Source organism: Eriocheir sinensis, chromosome 61 (assembly GCF_024679095.1).
Source record: "Eriocheir sinensis breed Jianghai 21 chromosome 61, ASM2467909v1, whole genome shotgun sequence".
NCBI classification, from domain to species: domain Eukaryota; kingdom Metazoa; phylum Arthropoda; class Malacostraca; order Decapoda; family Varunidae; genus Eriocheir; species Eriocheir sinensis.
Window position 1 is genome coordinate 1,556,966 of NC_066569.1, and position 19,344 is coordinate 1,576,309.

The following is a 19,344-nucleotide window of genomic DNA, read 5'->3' on the forward strand; positions in this document are numbered from 1 at the left end:
AACGCTTAACTTCAGACTTTGCTATCATTTCCGATTGGGGTAGAAGGAACCTTGTGCCCTTCAATGCCTCAAAAACCCAATTTCTCCACTTATCAACTCGGCACAATCTTCCAAACACCTATCCCCTATTCTTCGACAACACTCAGCTGACACCTTCCTCAACACTAAATATCCTCGTTCTATCCTTAACTCAAAATCTTAACTGGAAACTTTACATCTCCTCTCTCACTAAATCAGCTTCCTTGAGGTTGGGCATTCTGTATTGTCTCCACCAGTTCTTCTCCCCCACACAGTTGCTGTCCATATACAGGGGCCTTGTCCGCCCTCGTATGGAGTATGCATCTCATGTGTGGGGGGGCTCCACTCACACAGCTCTTCTGGACAGAGTGGAGTCTAAGGCTCTTCGTCTCATCAGCTCTCCTCTTACTGATAGTCTTCTACCTCTTAAATTCCGTCGCGATGTTTACTCTCTTTCTATCTTCTATCAATATTTTCATGCTGACTGCTCTTCTGAACTTGCTAACTGCATGCCTCCCCCCCTCCCGTGGCCTCGCCTCACAGGACTTTCTAATCAAGCTCATCCCTATACTGTCCAAACCCCTTATGCAAGAGTTAACCAGCATCTTTACTTTTTCATCCCTCACGCTGGTAAACTCTAGAACAAGCTTCCTTCATCTGTATTTCCTCCTGCCTACAACTTGAACTCTTTCAAGAGGAGGGTAGCAGGACACCTCTCCTCCCGAAATTGACCTCTCTTTTTGGCCACTCCTCTGTACTCTATTCAGGAGCAGAAAGTAGTGGGCTTTTTTTTCATTACTTTTTTTTTTTTTTTTTCATGCTCTTGAACTGTCTTCTTTTCTGTAAAAAAAAGAAAAAAAAAGAAAAGGCGGCAAACAAAACACAACGGCCAGGTGAAGGCGGTCAACGTAGAGGTCAATTTTGTCTGGAATAGGGTTTTGATAATAATAACAAACATGACTATTAGTGCACCTATTTGCTTTCTGGAAGAACTTCGCCAGACACAATAGTAGTCATAATAATTACCACTAAGTCTCTCTCCCTAACACTCTCTGCTGATCTTTTTCACATTTTCCATCATCACCGTCACTTACATGAGAATCAGCATCATGCTCTGTACAAATGGGTCTCAAAATCTCTTCACTTGATAATTTCTTAACCATATTTTCAAATAGTAACAGTTACTGGTCCCTGCGAATATAAAACAAAATATTGCATCACGGTACGATCATTTTACATCGGAAGTAAGTATAAATTTCAACAATTTCATCTGACAATTGTAATCCAGGCTTACCAGGCTCTGGACACAATTTAAAGGGACGACAGTCCGTGCTCACAGGCTGCCTGCTGAGAGGCAACTAAGCCATGGGCCCTTATCACTTCAAATTCAATGGTACAAGAGATATGAGGATTAGTTTATTTCATAGGTCTAGCTTGGATCTCTCACGCAAAAAAATTTGATGCGATTCTAAAAGACACTTTATTTTTGGCAAATTTTTGAGTTTTTTGACACGATTCGAGTCAAAAGCTCTGATGTAGACGATTCCGTTTTGACACGAATCGCGTCATAGTGCGTGAAAAGGTTAATAGTTTATTGCATGTAAATAATGATTAACAATGGAAATAACACAAAATAGTAAATAATAACTTGAATATTATGCTAGGGTGTTTTGAATATTAGGCTACCCATGTTATTTACATCCTTACGACAGAGTCAATTGGGTTGCATTGTGGGATGTTTTAAAGATTTATGGTGTGGGAGGAAAACTGCTTAGTGCAATAAAGTCTTTCTATGAGGATGCATCTGCATGTGTCAAAATTACTGGAGAAACAAGTGAACATTTTGAGATAAAAGTGGGCTTAAGAGAAGGGTGCGTCATGTCACCATGGTTATTCAATTTTTATATGGATGGTGTTATTAGAGAAATGAAGGGCAAAGTTGGAAAAGTTGGAGTAAGACTGTTCAATGAGGGAAGTAAGTGGGTACTGAATTCGATACTGTTTGCTGATGACACGGTGCTCATTGCTGAAAATGAAAGTGACCTACAAAATTTGGTCAGTGTTTTTGATAATATCTGTAACAGGAGAAAGCTGAAAGTAAATGTCAACAAAAGTAAAGTGATGGTTTGTGAGCGAAGTAGAAGTGAGGTTGTAGATTTTGTATGACCATATAGAGTGGGAATTGAATGTGAAAAAGAATGAAAAATAATTTTGAATGGTGAAGAAATGGAGGAGGTCAGTGAGTTTAAGTACCTTGGATCAGTTATGTGTAAGCATGGTGGTATGGAGGGAGATATAAGAGAAAGGGCATTGCAAGGAAGAAGGGTGGTAGGGTCTTTGGGACGAATCATGAATGGCAGAAGTGTGAGCATGGAGGTAAAGGGGGATTTGAGAAATACAATAATAGTACCAACCCTCACATATGCAAGTGAAACGTGGGCCTGGAATGAAAGTCAGAGGTTAGAGTGCAAGCAGTGGAAATGAGTTATTTGAGGAGTGCTTGTGGTGTGAGTAGAATGGATGGAATGAGTAATGAAAGTGTGTACGAGCGTTTTGGAATGTGTCACAGGGGTGAAGGGAAGCGTGGAGTGGTGGAAGAAGTGAAGCGACAGACCTTAAAGTGGTTTGGCCACATGGAGCGAATGGAGGAGAGTAAGATGACCAGAAGGGTGTATGTGAGTGAGATAGAGGGAGGGAATGCTAGAGGACGACCTCCAGTGAAATGGAGGGATAGGGTGCAAGAGTACGTTAGGGAGAGCGGGGAAAGATCTTTGAGAAACTTTGAGCAGGCAAGGAGGGAGTGTCTGGATAGAGAAAGTTGGAAGCTCTTCTGCCGTGGCCATCCCCTGGTGGGAGCTCCTAGGAGAAGGCATTGATGAAATGATGATGATGATAACCAGAATTAATATTTTGTATTGGCCGGGTGGGGCTATTCTAAAAAAAAATAATAATAAAAAAAAAGAGAGAGAGAGAGAGATCCAGGGCTATTCATAAAACATTTGGGGCTACAATAAGTGTAGCAAAAAATTATGCTACTCACTGCTCCCACAACAGACAAAAGTAAATAGTGGCCAAAAGAGAGGTCAATTTTGGGTGGAGAGGTGTCTTGATACACTCTTCTTGAAAGAGGTCAAGTCATAAGTAGGAGGAAATGCAACCGAAGGAAGGCTATTCCAGAGTTTACCAGTGTAAGGGATGAAAGAGTGAAGATGCTGGTTAACTCTTGCATAAGGGGTATGGACAGTATAGGGATGAGCTAGTGGAAAGTCGAGTGAAGCGGGGCCGTGGGAGGGGAGTGCAGATGATACAGTGTTGTTGCCAGAGAATGAGGGGATGGTGCAGAGAATAGTGGATGAGTTTGACAGGGTGTGTAAGAGGAGAAAGCTGCAAGTGAATGCTGGAATGAATAAGGTCATGGTATTTGAGAGGGCAAGAGAACAGGTCATTGATTTTGCAAAGCCATACAGAGTTAGAGCAGAGGGTACAACGAGGTGTAGGATAAGGTTAGAGGAGGAGAGAATGGAGGAGGTGACTGAAGCTAGGTCTCCATTGACAAAAGAGCAGCTAGCGACTCATGAGAGTCATGAGAGTGAGCAAAAATTGCTCATTCGCACGACTCTCATGAATCTCTCAATGGCTCGCTAGTTTGTGTTTCCATGGAAACCATGTAGCGAGTGAGATGTGACCAAAAAAGCTCGGAGGGTATAAAAATGATGTGGCAGCACTTCCGAGTTGCAGTTGGGGTTGGACCTTCAAGCAGTCAGCATGGACGATGTGTACCTTGCTCTTCTCCTTCAGGTCCAGGCCAACATCCTGCGAGAAGCGGCTTCCTCGGCGGCTGTCTCCTGGAGAGGTGTGGGGCTCCTCGGAGGTGGAGTGGCAGACTGCTTGGGGTTGGTTTGCTTGGATTTCTTCCTTCCGGCCAATCTCTTTTTTGAACCCAGAGTTATTTTTTCCAGGCACACTTGAAGCGGGTAGCCTACTGTGCGTCGTGAGAGTGGCGAGAGCTGCTTGCGTTGCAGTATCTGGTTGCTGAATGATGTGAGAAAAAAAAAAGCGTTTTTATACCCGATGGGTGGCCCTCTGTTCTCATGACTTGCTACGCAGTCACTATATGCTCGCAAGACACTCTCTTGACTCGCTACGTGGTTACTATGTGGTCGCTCATATTTGCTACTGTGTAGTGACTCACTCGCAAGTTAACATGCTACCGCGTAGCGACCGCCTTGCTACCGTGTAGCAAGTGCGTTGCAAGTCATAAGAGTGCGTTGCGACTGTGTTGTTACCACGTTGTGAGGGCACATCCGGTCGCTCGACTCGCACAAAATCTGCGAGTGTCTTAAGCAGAAGCTGGCAGTCGCAAGATGCCTACCGACCTCGATGCTACCTCCTTGCTATCTCCAAGTGAGTGTGAGCAAGTGAGCCAAAATTTTGTCTTTTTGGTGGTCGCAACGTGCTCTCTTGTCGATGGAAACCTAGCTTGAGTTAAAATATTCAGGGACTATTTTATGTAAGCATGGTAGTATGGAAGGTGAGGTGAGGGAAAGAGCAGTGAAGGGCAGACAGGTGGGTGCATTGGAGAGAGTTATGAAGGGAAGAAGTGTGAACATGGAGGTAAAGAGGAGAATAAGGAATAGTATTATCCTGCCAACTCTGTCATATGCATCAGAGACGTGGACGTGGAATGCAGCACAGCAATCGAGAATACGTGCAGCGGAAATGAGTTATTTAAGAGGTGCATGTGGTGTGTCAGGATGGGATGGAGAAAGTAATGAAAGCGTTTATGAGCGGTTTGGTGTGGGTGTGACAGCGAAAGGAGTGGAGTGTGGAGTGGTGGAGTGGGTGAAGCGTGGTGCGTTGAGATGGTTTGGACACGTGGTGAGGATGGGGGAGAATGAATTCGTGAAGAGAGTGTATGAGGGAAGAATTGAGGGAGCTGATGTCAGGGGAAGACCACCTGTGAAGCAAATCAATAGGATGAGTGAGTATTGGAGCAAGAGAGTTGGAAGTAGCAGGACTGAATGTTCTGAGAGGGAGTGCCAGAACAGGGAGAGATGGAGACACTTCTGCCACGGCCACCCCCTGGAGGGAAGTTCCCGCAAGGGAGTAAAGCATTGGAGATACAGATAGATAGATAAATACAAGTTGTTCTTTGGTGTGCTTGTATGGTAGATCATCGATGCAAATCAGAATGTATGCAATTCATATAAGAGGGCTTGAGGGTTTAATGTACTATACACAACCATTCAAATATATCACTGATACTATAAAGTTGATCTTCACGCAATCACGAACTACTAATGCACAGGTGCCACATCTACATTCGGGAGTGGACAGATGGAATGAAACAGACGATATAAATCATGACTGTTACATCATACTCGAATGCACTACACACCGTAACTGATTGCTGTCAGTACACATCCACAGGACAGGAAGGTTTGAGCATGAATGGCCTCTCACCCAGCTGACAGCGATGGCCGATGGCAACAGGGCCTGCGTGTGAGCATACCTAGATGCTCGTGTGCAAGCTCCCATTGCCACTAGTAGCTAGCAAGGACCTTGCTGGCTTGGGCGTTTGTGCCACATTGTACGCGCGTGCAACACGTCGTGTGAAAGGTCCCATTGAACTCCACTGAATGTTAAAATGCTGGCATGCGAACGCGCGTACGGGAGCGCTCGTGTAAAAGAGCCCTAAAAGTTGTCAATTACCCATTTTTGGTCGAGACACTGTAGAAGAGAGGCGGAGACCCAAAATCAAAATCATTTCATATTAGAAACATACCCCCACCTCAGATAGTTGGGACATAAGGTGGGGCATCTGGCTAGGGTGGATGTGAACTCAGAAGGACCTTTAAACCCCTATTTTAACCCCCTTTTCCGAAAAAATGGTATATTTTAGGAACCTCACTTTTGGCAGGTGCCGGAAGTTCAACTTGCCACTGGTTGTTAAATATTTGTGGTAGAAAGATGAATGGGCACTCAAAATGAAGCATTTTATGTGTACTAACATGTTCATTATCAAAGGGGGAAACCCCTTAAAATTATGACCCCATTGGGAGAGTGGGGTACTTTTTTATCCAAAAGGAAATTAAACTGAACAAAAATAGTTGCAGTGATTTTATTGGGCAAATGAATATACTAAAATATAAACCCATAATCTTGCTTAAATGTAACACATAAAGCTCTTTTTTTTATTAAATCATTAAATGGCACAGGTGCTTTGCAATATTTTTTTGGGGGGGAAAGAAAAAATAACAAAAATAAAAATTCTTCCAAAAATATAATTTCATAATTTTATCTGTTAAATTTGGTCTCCTTAAGGCTTGATGGTTGGGCAACCCACTGTGGTACTTCTGAGGGCCTAGCCCCAAGGGTGGACCCTAATCTGTAAAGGTGAAAAGAGAGATACTTATTAGTCACATAAATATTTACATTTCATATATCTTCAATGTAGGGCCCAAAATCAGCCTTGAAACAATGCTGATAGTGTTGATACTTCGTAATTTATTCTTATATACATAAACTGTGAAGTGGGCATACAATATGAGTAGGTATATTTACCTATAATTCTGTGCAGTTTATGCAGAAGAGGTTGAAGTGATCTTTGCATGCAGGTTTCCTGCAACATCTACACACCTCTCTGGTCTTCCTTTGCTTGTTTCTTGGGCATATTGTGCATCTTTGCGAACTCTTCCTTCAAGCAGTCCCTGGTAATTCCACAGTGGGGTTGGAGATATGAAAGACATCCATTATGAGGTTCTTGACACATGTGCCGACTTGGTAGGCTGAGTCTTTCACTGGCCCATTTCTGGATGAGTTTAGACCCCAGTGTCTTCAAGAATTCCCTCCTTGTGAAGCTTGGAATGTCTTACTTAGTACATTTGTGATTATAGATGATGTGTGAGTTCGTGCAGGCAATGTTGAGTATCCCCAAGAAGATGCAAATAGGCCACTGTTTGTCTGGCTGCTGCACAAGTAGTTGGTACAGAGTAGATCAAAGGTATCAACCCCACCTTAATGCTTCTTGTAATAGAGGAGGGCAGTGGATTTGTTCTTCTCACCAAACCCTATTGAGTGGTGAATGGTTGAGAGAAGTGTCACCACCTTGTCACTCTTGGCCTTGTAGAAAATCACTATACTGTCTTTACTGAAGAAGAAGGCTGTTGTTCCAGTTGGCGTAGTCTTGGACATGTCAGTCATTACAGTAGGTATGTAAGGTTTTTTCTTCACAGTGCCCACAATATTCAGTCCATTTTCCTGCAGTGCTTTGGCCAAAGGAAGAGAAGCGAACCAGTTGTCAGCTGTTACAGTTTGGTCAGTGTCAAAGCAGTCCTCCAACAACTTTATGGTCAGGAATTGACCCTGGTTGACTCTCTCAGTTTTCTTGATGGAACCCTTCCCAAGGTAAGGAAAGGCATTGAACATAAAATAATAAGAACAGTCACGCCCCAGAACCAGGTTGATGCCATACCTGAAATGGAAGAGAAAAACTTCCAAGTCAATAAAATATCTAGAAAATTTTATTTCATTGAACTCCACTTTCACTCAGAACAATCATAATGAAACATACTTTGCACGTTTCTTCGGCATATACATCTTTAAAATACAGCGCCCTCGAAAAGCCAGGAGTTGCTGCCTTGTATAGGCCCAGGAGCTGCCTTGTATAGGCCAGCCAGCCTCTTGCAGACTCCTTACATTCTTATGTTCTTATCAACAGTCACATTGTCACTAGGTTCGTAGTTCTCCCGGCAGTGCTGAGCAAAGGTATCCCACACATGTCGTATGGGAGCAAAGCGGTCCTGCTACTTTCTTTCAGCCCTTGTTGTCATGTCATCAAAGCATAAACACCTCATGAGGAAACTAAAACAGCTCTCTGACATGGCACCCAAAATCAGGGCTGAACATTTCCTCTACTGATATGTGATTGTCCTTTTTACCACAAGCTGTTGTGAGGACACCCAGCAGTGCATCTAGCTCCATCAAAGTCAGGTCACGATAGGTATTTGTAGGGGATTTCACTCTGTCTTTTATTTTCCTGATGAAAGTATTGGTGTGAGTTACACAATGCTGGTCAGCATTCCCTCATCCAAAAACAACTTCAACGATCTCAGGTAAGGTGGCTGCAGACTCAGTGACAGGTGTGGGCCTTACTTGGTGTGTATTACTATCACGTTTCCTCTTTCTCATTCCATCTCGTGAAATAAGATCCTTGGTCCACTTTGTCCCATCCTTGGCTGTGACTGCAGTCCTCCCAGGAATTACATGTAGAGGGTCAAAAGATGTGGTGTCTCCTTGGATGGCTGTGGAGATGCAGGAGCTTGTAGGGGTTGGTGATGTGCTACATCCACGTGTTTCGGTGGAGGGTGGATCATCCAGGGAGGATGATTCTTCTTCCTGGGTCCTGTTCTTCCAGCATTTTTAGTACTGGTTGTATAACCACATCTTCACCAGTCATCGAACTCAATATCATCTTTATCCATGGGGTTCAACATGTACAAGTAGCATGCTATTTTCTCATCAGAAATTAGTTTTTGGTAGGCTTTCATGGTGCTCTGAAGAAAATGAAAAAAAAAAGGCACATTTTAGTCAAAAACAGTAAATATGCACAGTAAATAAACACAAATGTTGATCATTAAACGTAAATCAATGAAAATTTATTAAACAACAATACAATGGGACAATTGCATTAGTGTAATAGGGCTAAAAGTAAAATTATCTAATTTCATTATCATCCTTACAAGGTGAATGCAGGGTAATAAGTTACCCTAGAGGGTGTCTGGCAGCACAGGAAAGTGGAGGATGAGCAGCACACGTCCTCTCTCTTTGAAGGCAGGGTAGCCACCAAGGAGTCTCTTTGGTAGCCACTGATGATCCCTCGGACCCTCACCACAACTGCCGGGCCCGGGGCCCCGGGTGTGGACCTTCCCTATGCCACATCGACGAAAACGTGTTTTTGCGCAGTATTTCAGGGTAACATTGTACCCCACATTGCCCTTCTGAGTTAACATTTACCCTAGCCAGATGCCCCACCTTATGTCCCAACTATCTGAGGTGGGTGTATGTTTCAACTATGAAATGATTTTGATTTCATAAATAAACCACTTTTTTATACTCGCACTCTACTATAATTTAGGTAAAGCTACTCACTGATAAGTTGCTGATTGAGGTGCTCTGAACCTGCCACGCTGCTTCCCAAGGTTTCCTGAAGCTGGAAAATGCCAAAAGGCAACAAAAAAATTAGCCACATAGAGAGAGAGAGAGAGAGAGAGAGAGAGAGACAGAGAATAATAATAGTAATCATGAAGGATCTTTCTATTGAAACAAACTTAATACAGTATAACCTCACTTATCCAGCATTCAAAACAACAGCACCCTTAAAACAACGGCAAATATCTGGGACACGATTTCCCCCCTCACCCCCCTTTTTTATCTACATGCTGTCTGTAGCACCAGTAGGCTTTCTTGAAAGGCCTCATGGACGGCCCCAGCCTGTTAGTGACGCAGGCTAATTTTCTAGTGGCTGCCGTGATGGATGACTTGCTGGGCCCATGCTGCCCCCGGTGCTCCTCTTGACCGGAGTCGCTGAAGTTATGGTTGATTGAAGATCCGCACGCTAACCACTCAGCCACCGCCTCCCCAGAGTTCCATTTAATAAATTAAGTTTCACTTAAAGTTGAACACTTCAGTAACTGAATATGTAGTAATAGTACTTTATAAATGTTAAATGATGATTAGTCAAGAAATATGGGCATCGTAAGGTAGCGTTTATAATTGTAAAGGTTACGTTTATCATCGGTGCAAGGCGATGGTCTTTTCCTGTTAGTGAAGAACACATGTTCCTCACCACGACATGGACCAGTGTGTTGTGCCACCATATCCAGACCTGGGGCTTATTTGGTAGGATGGGATGTATTCATCTTGTTAGCAATACTATAGGATTTCTATTCTATTGGGTAGGCGGTGGGTGAGTGGTTAGTGTGCTGATCCCACGTTTCACCGCATTCTGGATGATGTGGGTTCCAATCCGCCGCTACCAGCCAAGAATAGATGGCGCCACTATAAATACTTACCTGCGCCATGATGGGCTTGGGCTGACCACCAGGCCCAACCAAGAAAGCCTACTGGCGCTATAGACTTGGATGTAAAAAAAAGGCAATTCCATAGGAATGAGTCTCAAAATTCAAAACAAAGGCAAAACAGTTTACCCAGTACGAGCTTCCCCCATTTGTGCCGGATAAACCAGGTTCTTCTGTATTTTAATAGTTATTTTTACAATGACAAACAAAAATACATTTACAACAAATACTTTAGTCATCCACTGGACCACTGATATCCATTCTTTCGGACAGGTATAACAGAAAACGTCAGCTGACTGGGCCGCTGCACAGCAGAAATAGCTCCAGACTAGTCTGCCCAAGTCCACCCCAAGGTTGCCGAGCAGGGCCCTACTCCACCAAAATCGTTCCTGGGTAATGGCCGCTTTAACCATCACCGCCAAGGTACCCGGCACACTAGTGACTGGCAGTGTTGTGTTTTGTGTTTGGTGTACACACCGCACCTCGGCTCCCACGTGTGACACATCTTCTCTGGATCTGGATCTGGATTTATGATGCGCAGGGCACCTGTACAGGTGCATAACACGCATAATTGTGTTGGCTGTTGGGGGGACGGGGGAGCCGAGTGTGCAGGGGAGGGAAGTGAATCAGGTGTAACTGTTGGTGTTGGTGTGTTGTGGTGACAAGTGACCTGTTGGTTTTATCACATCACATGTCCTGATCCTCTCTTCCACTTATTCAGTTTCCTTTGCTATTGCATCACGCTATTCATTATTTAAATCAATTAAAATTTGTACATTCGGCATATACCATGAAGGGGTATCTTTTTGGTATTTTCTGAGTGAAATTGGGTCAGTAAACTGTTTGGTGAGGGTTAGGTGGGGTTCCCACTGCTCTGTTTTGACGAATCCGTCGACGTTAATGACGTCAAAATGATGTCAGCGAAACAGCAGCCGCTCAGCACGGATGATCCACTCCGTCAGTCAGTCACTCATCATTTGTTGACAAACATATGGACAGCATTAACCACAACGACTTCTTGTATATGTTATTTTGTAGCTAAGTACTTCTATTTCATATTTTCATGATATGTAGAATATACATCACTGGACTGGCACCACCACCCCTATCCTGGACCCAAAAGTTAGCTTGAGTTCATCTCTGGACAGGCTCCTCACGGCGCCCGGGCTCTGTTGATGACATCACTGACGGTCGATGGATCCATGAAAACGGAATAGTGGGAACCCCGCCTTAGAGGTGTAGTAGGTTAGTGGCTATAGTGCTGGGGTTAGTGGTAGTGGCAGGATGTCGGGCAAACATAAAACTGTCACGCTTTAGTGATAAGCTAAATCTACACTCCTGGTATTGTATAATGCACATTAAACATGGAATTTCCACGGGTACCGCTAATATTGTTAATAATGTTATGAATACAGCTAACTGACGACTAGGGGTTGATTTGTGTTGAAAAGATGGCTAACTGTGACATAACATAATTGTAAGGTTAAGGGAAAGCAAATGGTACAATTTTACTTATTATTAAAACTTAACCTAATACGACAATTAATTGACATCAGAAGAGAACATATGACAAAATAGGCAATGACAAAAGTAAGTGGTTTGGTTCCCTGAGGTGATTAGTTAGAGTTACAAATATCAATGAGGAACTAAGTATGAAAATTATCTTAGAGGAACCAAATAAGAATTACAATTGTGGAACGAAATATTAGTTCACTGAGGTGTTTTAGTTTAGAGTTAAGAATTACACATAAGGAATACAAATATATATATATATATATATATATATATATATATATATAGATATATATATATATATATATATATATATATATATATATATATATATATATATATATATATACAAGTGAGAATGGGTATGTGGATAGATGTGTGTGTGTGAGTGTGTGGGTGTCAGACCCCTTGGTGAATCCTGGTTAGCTCACAAGTGAAGAGTCCTTGCGTCATCGGCAAGTGAGCTGCTTTTGGTTGAGACTGCCGGGGTTAGCTTTTGGAGGTCTATTTATAACCTCGGCAGGCGAGACGAGTCCGCGAAGTGTGAGGCTTCGTGACATTCAATTGAATGATGGGTGAAGCTTCGAGGTGGAGTCACGAGTCCTCGAGTGAATGTGCTGGTGCGGCTGGAGCTTCGAGGATTCATGCATGAGTTGGTTATTGGTGCAGTGATGATGATTGATGGCGCGCTTCGAGACTCGAGTTAGACGAGGGTACCATAACAATAAACACACACCCAAAAAAACATTGTTACTTTTCTTTACTACTGTACATGTCAATGTCATTAACCCGGGAACACAAACCTGGGGTGCTGTCCACCCCACAAAAAAAAAAAACATTGGCAATTCTCCTGCATTAGCTCACAGCTCTTCAGCGATCCTTGCCGAAGGTTGCTCTTGGAGGTGGTGCACGTGTGTTTGGTGCTCCTTCTGTTGTTGATGTTATTCTTTTTTCGCGCAGCACGCCCCACGTTAGTGTTTTTGTACTATGTGCCATGTGTGTTATGGGGTGCATGACACCCCACTTTATGATATGCTGGGGTGCATACCACCCCAGGTATGTGTTTTTGGTACCTGTTTCTTTAAAGAAATTTTTTTTATTTAATTTGAATTTTTATCTCGAATTTTTGGGAAAACTTGAAATTTCAGTATTTTTCCATTATTTTTTTTTAGACCAGAAGAATTTAGTGAGTCAAGTAACTTTAACAACCAAAATGAAGAGGAAGGAGGCTAATTTCTGTGGAATTTTTAAAAAATACAATTGTTTGAAAGGAAACGTGTTTTTTCTCGATCCGAAAATGGGGTTAGCTACACCCCAGGTTTGTGTATGTGTGACAAAAACTGAAGGTTTGCGTTCCCGGGTTAATAAAGGTGGTAAAAGCTATTTCTATCCATTGTACTCACATGTAACACTCAAACAGTGAAGCCTTGATGATTTCTTGCTTCTTAAAAGGAAACGGCAGGTTAGAAACAAAAAACAGAATAGATTCTGACTACACTATTTATAGCAAGGATTTCACGATTCTGTACAACTCAACCCACGACATGTCATGCTTGATAGCAGAGTCACTTTTCATATGACGGCTGCAGCCTTCACTCAGCACACAAGAATCGTACACAACATTATCTTGCTTTCAAAGGTTCATTTATAGGTAACTCTCGATTTACGCGAGTATTGCATCCTTGAAGAGGTCGCGTAAATCAAAAACAATGTAAATCAAACAAGAGGTAGGTTTCTGTCGAAAAATAAATACCGTATTTTGCGGCGTATAACGCACACCGGCGTTGTATAACGCGCACCCCAAACTTTAAGACAACAATTTAAAAAAAAAAAAAAAGTTCTTAAAATGCTCAGAAACATGTACGGGTTAAAGAACATTGACAATGTACAGTTTCCCGACATTTATATATTTTTGGTGTAATCTTTACTGCTTGAATTGACGAGTGTCCTTGAGTAAAGCAATGAAAATGGCGGCCGGGCTGGTGTTGTGAGAAATACATCCCCGTAAACATACTGATGATGCACAGCTTCTGATATCATAATAAGCATATTATTCTCACCATCACTCATAGGTTATGACAGACAACTAGGCAAGACACAATTCACGCGGTTCTGGTGACACGCGGCATGCAGCTGTTTGTTGTGTGGGTGTGGTTGTGTGGTTTGTAAACAGTGCAAATGGCGGCCGGGCGTGAAATAACTCCTCGTACAAGACTCATGATGTACAGTTGTGGGACACAGGTGTTGACACAGTTTCCAAAACGTTTCGGACGCCGCTAGCGAAAGACGGCAACTATCCAGCAGAGCTCCATTCAAGTTAGGTGACGTGTGTGTGTGTGTGTGTGTGTGTGTGTGTGTGTGAGAGAGAGAGAGAGAGAGAGAGAGAGAGAGAGAGATTATTTAAGGATTTTTCTTACGAAACTGTGAGCATCAACTGCACGACGATTGTTTCTTTAAGAAAAATCTGTTATGAATGCTCTTGTTTCCACTAGTGCACACTCTGTAATAAGATTTTCTGCATTCCATAAGCTAATTACTTGCTGGCTTTGGTCATCAGTGTGCATTCTGGAGAGAGAGAGAGAGAGAGAGAGAGAGAGAGAGAGAGAGAGAGAGAGAGAGAGAGAGAGAGAGAGAGAGAATTAATTTCTCTTAAGAAAAAAAAAGTTACTGCAAAATAATAGCCTACTTTTCTTAAATGCATAATAATAAATTAGTGTTCATAAATGCAAAGTAATAGCCTAGTTTTATAAATGAAAATGAATCGCTTAGTATTCTTAAATGCAAAATAATAGCTTTGTCATTCAATTCAATTCATAATAGCCTACTAGTTTCTTAAATGCGCCGGCTGGCATGGTCGATGACGTCATTGCATAACATTGTCAAGCGAGAGTTAAGGGGGGCGACTAAGGGGGGGTCCTCCTGCCCATATGGTACGTCCAATAGCTTTGTAATCTTAGTATGTTATTTGTTTCTGTAAATATATGAGATTCTGTGAATTTCATGAAATTCGGGTGAAGTACAGGGGAGACTCAAATAAAGTGTAATTTCCTTTTTTTTGGTTTCACAGACTTTATTTTTCAGTTAATCGCTGTGAAAAAAAACATAGAAACTTTGTTTACATATCTACATTTTGTAATTGCAATTTTTTTTCACTTACAATTTTCTCTACTCTGTGTCCCGTTTTCTTTTAACATTTTTGAAATTTCATAAATACAAAAAAATTGCCCTTTAGTTGTAGTTTTAGTTGGTACCAAACAAAAGTCGGGCAGACTTTTTCCTGATTTTGTGAAATTTTTTGAAGTGTAAAAATCTACTTTCAGAGATATTGGCTCCTAAAGATTTTTTTCTCCATTCTGTCCATGTTTTGCCATTTGTTTTTATCTGATTGGCATGAAATTTTCACATATGATTGTGTATACCTCGTTGACTTACTGGAGAATGCTAAGGCATCTGGTCCCCCTTAATAAAAAAATATTACTCACTCGCAGGTGAGGGTGTCAGAAGGCGCCACCTTCCTCATTGTAGAAGTTACGGTCAAGGTATTCCTGCACGACTGTACTGGGCACTTCTGTCTTGCGATGAGTGTCTGTAGCTGGGAAAGCGACACGGTGATGAAAGTTTCGCTTGTATCAGAAGGAGGAGGGTTCAACTGAACACCTCTGTGCACAATTTGTTGTTGGAGCTGCAGTGATGTTTCATGTGGCAATGATTCTGCAGCTGGTGGTGATGTAGGTGGTGGTGGAGTAGGTGGTGATGAAGCAAGTGGTGGTGGAGAAGGGCGTGATGAGGTACTTAGTGTAGGGAGTGGCGAATCAGCTGGTGGTGGTGATGAGCGGCGGGTTAGCATGGCAGGATCACGACTCGCTTCATAAGCTCCGAAACTGCTCCCTTCCTGGGGTGGGTTTCATCAAAGTTCCCAAGTCCTTGGAAGTGTGCTCAAGGAGTCCCAAGCGTGCGAGAAACCTTGGGCATGTTTCACGAAAGCTCCCAAGCCTTGGAACTCTGCCTATCTCGCTCGCCACCTTGGGAGGCCGTGCGGGGTCTCCCAAGCGCTCCCAAGGAAGGTTCCAAGCGTCAGACTGTAAACATGGCAGCCCGTGAACAACCCCGCCAGCACCGACCAAGGAATTTTCGCCCGAGAAGGGACATCTTTAATCCTCTCGCGCACAGTAAGATACTAGAACATGCGCAAATAAAAATAGAGGAAAAATATATATTAACAATAGACACTAGTTTCAAGTCTCCGTATAGAGTATTGTAGACAATAAATCCTAAGTACCAACTCTTCCCCACTTGCTATCTCGAAATTTTGTGGGCCAACTTTTTTAGCCGAATATATGTTTCGAAGCGGAATTTAGTGAGGATTCTTATGGTATCCTCAAAATCTTCGTACGCCTATTAGTTCCTGAGTTACACCAAGAAAACTGTATTTTTTCCTCTCCCGTCAGAGTAGGCTAACAACTAAAAATCGCTCCACGTTCCTCATTTACGTTCCTTAGAAAGGTTGCCATATGTTACCTCTAAGAAACTTATCCCAACAAATGACACTCCAAATTTACGCACTTTCACGAAAATTAAATTTTTAATCATTTTTTTTACTTTTATGACGCGTTTCGCGTCATCGGCGCCAGGACCTTTTACTTTGATGACCGAACGCGTCATCGTGCGCGAAGGGTTAACGAGTATGATGACACCGAGTTCAAGAAGAGGTACAGGGTGGATCGTGCTGGCCTGTTGTTCGTCACTGACTTGGTGCGACACGTGATTGGCAACAGGACTGAGAGGAGCCGTGCGGTCACAGCGGAGCTGAAAGTGGCGTTGACTCTGCGATACCGCCACGAGATAATGCAGTGCAGCGCAGATGACTTTGGAGTTTCCCGGGCCACAGTCAGCAGAATCATCACCCAGACCGTGGATGCTCTCGTGACACAAGAGAATATGAGGCGGTTCATGGGTTTCTTTTTAAACCGGGGGGAGCAGCAGAGAATGAAGGCAGAGTTTGCCGAAATTGCTGGTTTTCCCGGTGTGGTGGGTGCTGCTGATGGCACCCACGTAAGAATAGTGGCCCCACATGAGCACGAAGAAGTGTACGTCAACCGCAAGAACTACCACAGCATCAATGTGCAAGTGTTATTTGATGCACAGTACAAGCTGCGGGCCATGGTGGCGAGGTGGCCAGGGTCTACTCACGACTCACTAAATGTTTGTTTACACCGTGGTGCCGTTGAAGATGCAGACGGAAAAAAAATACGTGCACATATTCCTTACAATGAAGATACTATCGCTGTATTTCAACTAAATATCAATTGTTTATATTTATAATTCCATAATTATATATAAGAAGTGTAATGTATGTTAATTGAAGACATATTAGGCGTCAAGCGGCGGAAGATTATAGCGCTGGTTACTCCCAAGACCGCCTAATCCTGCTTGGAAGTGCTTGTGGCGGTGATGAAACACGCCAAGAAATTCTCCCAACTGTGCGTGGCGTCACCACGCTTGGGAGCACTATGATGAAACCCACCTGGTCTGGGTGGGTTTCATCATGCTAATAACTATCATGAACACCATGGCAAAGGTGTTTGGAATAGTAATAAACGAAAAGCTTAAGAACTGGATAGAGATGCAGAAGGTGCTTGGAGAGGAACAGAGTGGATTTAGGAAAGGCAGGAGGGCTGGAAAATATATTTACCTTAAAAGAGATTATTGAAAGGAACAAGTTGAAGAAGAAGGAGTTATACCTAGTATTCATAGATCTTGAAAAGGCGTACGACACAGTGAACAGAGAAAAGCTCATTAGACTGCTAGGACATGTAGGTGTAGATGACAAGATAGTAAATATAATACAGAGCCTATATGAGGGAAATGAGGTGCAGTTCACGTTAGGAGACGTCACTACTGGGTGGTTAGAAAATAATGTAGGAGTCAGACAAGGCTGTGTGATGTCCCTGACGCTTTTCAACATGTACCTCGAGGAGCTGATAGTGAGAATTAGGAAAGCCGGGAAAGGGGTAGAGATAGGAGGAGAGAAGTTAGGGTGCCTGGCTTACGCTGATGATGTAGTGTTGATGACGGAGAGGAAAGAGGAGATGGAGGAGATCCTGCACATAGCTCAGGCATATGGGAGGGAGTGGGACCTGAAATTTAGTGAAAGAAAATGTAAGGTTATGGAGTTTGGTAGTGGAGGCAGTAACCAATGGGTACTAGGAAACAACGTGCTGGAGGTAGTCGATAAATATATGTACTTAGGAATGGAGGTTAGCAAGGAAGGCATAGGAGGGGAGAAACAGAGGAAAGTGAATGAAGGGAAGGCAAGGAGGATGTCAGGGATGATAATAAATGGAGGCAATAGAGTAGTAAACAAATATGATGTAGGGCGAAGTCTGTGGAAAGGAGTAGGTGTACCATATTGCCTCTATGGATCAGAGATAACGCACTACAGAGAAGGGGACATCGCACAGCTAGAAAAGGTTCAGAACACAGTAGGCCGGTGGGGATTAGGAGCCCCTAGGAGCACAGCAGTGAGGCCGTCAGAGGAGATATGGGATGGAGTACATTCAAGGAAAGAATTGTAAAGGGCAAGTTAGGCTTCCTTAAGAAAATTGAAAAGAGTAGTGAGGAGAGATGGGCAAAGAAAATACTGCAAGAAAGTGGAAACAAGTCCACCTGGGGGAAAGAGTTAGAGAGGTGGAAAAGGAGAGAACACCTGAGGGAAGAGTGGAATGAAATGGAGATCAGGGATGTGAAGAAGGCAGTAGAAAGGAACGGACAAGTCAAATGGCAGGAAGGAATGAGTGGCAAGTCAACGCTAAAATGGTACAGCAGGAAACAGAAACCAGAGGGAGTACACTGGCATGTAGGAGACTGGGGGAGCAAACTATTGTTTAAAGCAAGAACAGGAACCCTGGAGGTAAACGGCAGGAACAGGGACGGGGGAAACCAGGACTGTAGCTGTAGGACAGGGCAGATGGAAACAGTAGAACACCTAATAGTGGAATGCAGCAACTATGAGAGGCAGAGAGGGGAGTTGGTGGCAGGAGTAGTGATGGTAATAGGCGGAGAGGAGTGGGCTAGGAGACTAGAGGAGGAAAACGGGGCGATCTGCACGGTGTTGGGGCTGCATGGAGACAAAAAGGAAACGGAAAGAAAAATGGTAAAGTTGGCAAAAGTGTTCCTCGCGCAGTGCTGGGAAAAAAGGGCACAAATGTCCGTATAAGTGAATATAAGTGGCTTTATTTCAGATTAGAAAATTACATAACGCTGAAAAGAAAGTTGTGTGAATAAGAAGGGAGGAACGAGAGGAGGAGGACCTAAGAAGCGATACAAAGCGTTACAGGTCAAAAGAAGAAGAAGAAGAAGAAGAAGAAGTGAGTCGTGAGTAGACCCTGGCCACCTCGCCACCATGGCCCGCAGCTTGTACTGTGCATCAAATAACACTTGCACATTGATGCTGTGGTAGTTCTTGCGGTTGACGTACACTTCTTCGTGCTCATGTGGGGCCACTATTCTTACGTGGGTGCCATCAACAGCACCCACCACACCGGGAAAACCAGCAATTTCGGCAAACTCTGCCTTCATTCTCTGCTGCTCCCCCCGGTTTAAAAAGAAACCCATGAACCGCCTCATATTCTCTTGTGTCACGAGAGCATCCACGGTCTGGGTGATGATTCTGCTGACTGTGGCCCGGGAAACTCCAAAGTCATCTGCGCTGCACTGCTGCATTATCTCGGTGGCG

General features: G+C 43.3%; 1 protein-coding gene across 1 annotated transcript in view; it reads right to left on the reverse strand.

Annotated features, from left to right (window-relative positions):
• LOC126985999 (uncharacterized) overlaps positions 1–17,180 on the reverse strand; it is a 38,981-nt gene extending 21,801 nt beyond the window's left edge. The window contains exons 1-2 of the mRNA XM_050841684.1: positions 17,134–17,180; positions 9,169–9,229 (exon numbers count right to left, since the gene is read on the reverse strand). Of these exons, the coding sequence (XP_050697641.1) occupies positions 9,169–9,229; positions 17,134–17,180 (108 nt within the window). The remainder of the gene's footprint in view (positions 1–9,168; positions 9,230–17,133) is intronic.
• Positions 17,181–19,344: the final 2,164 nt, after the last annotated feature.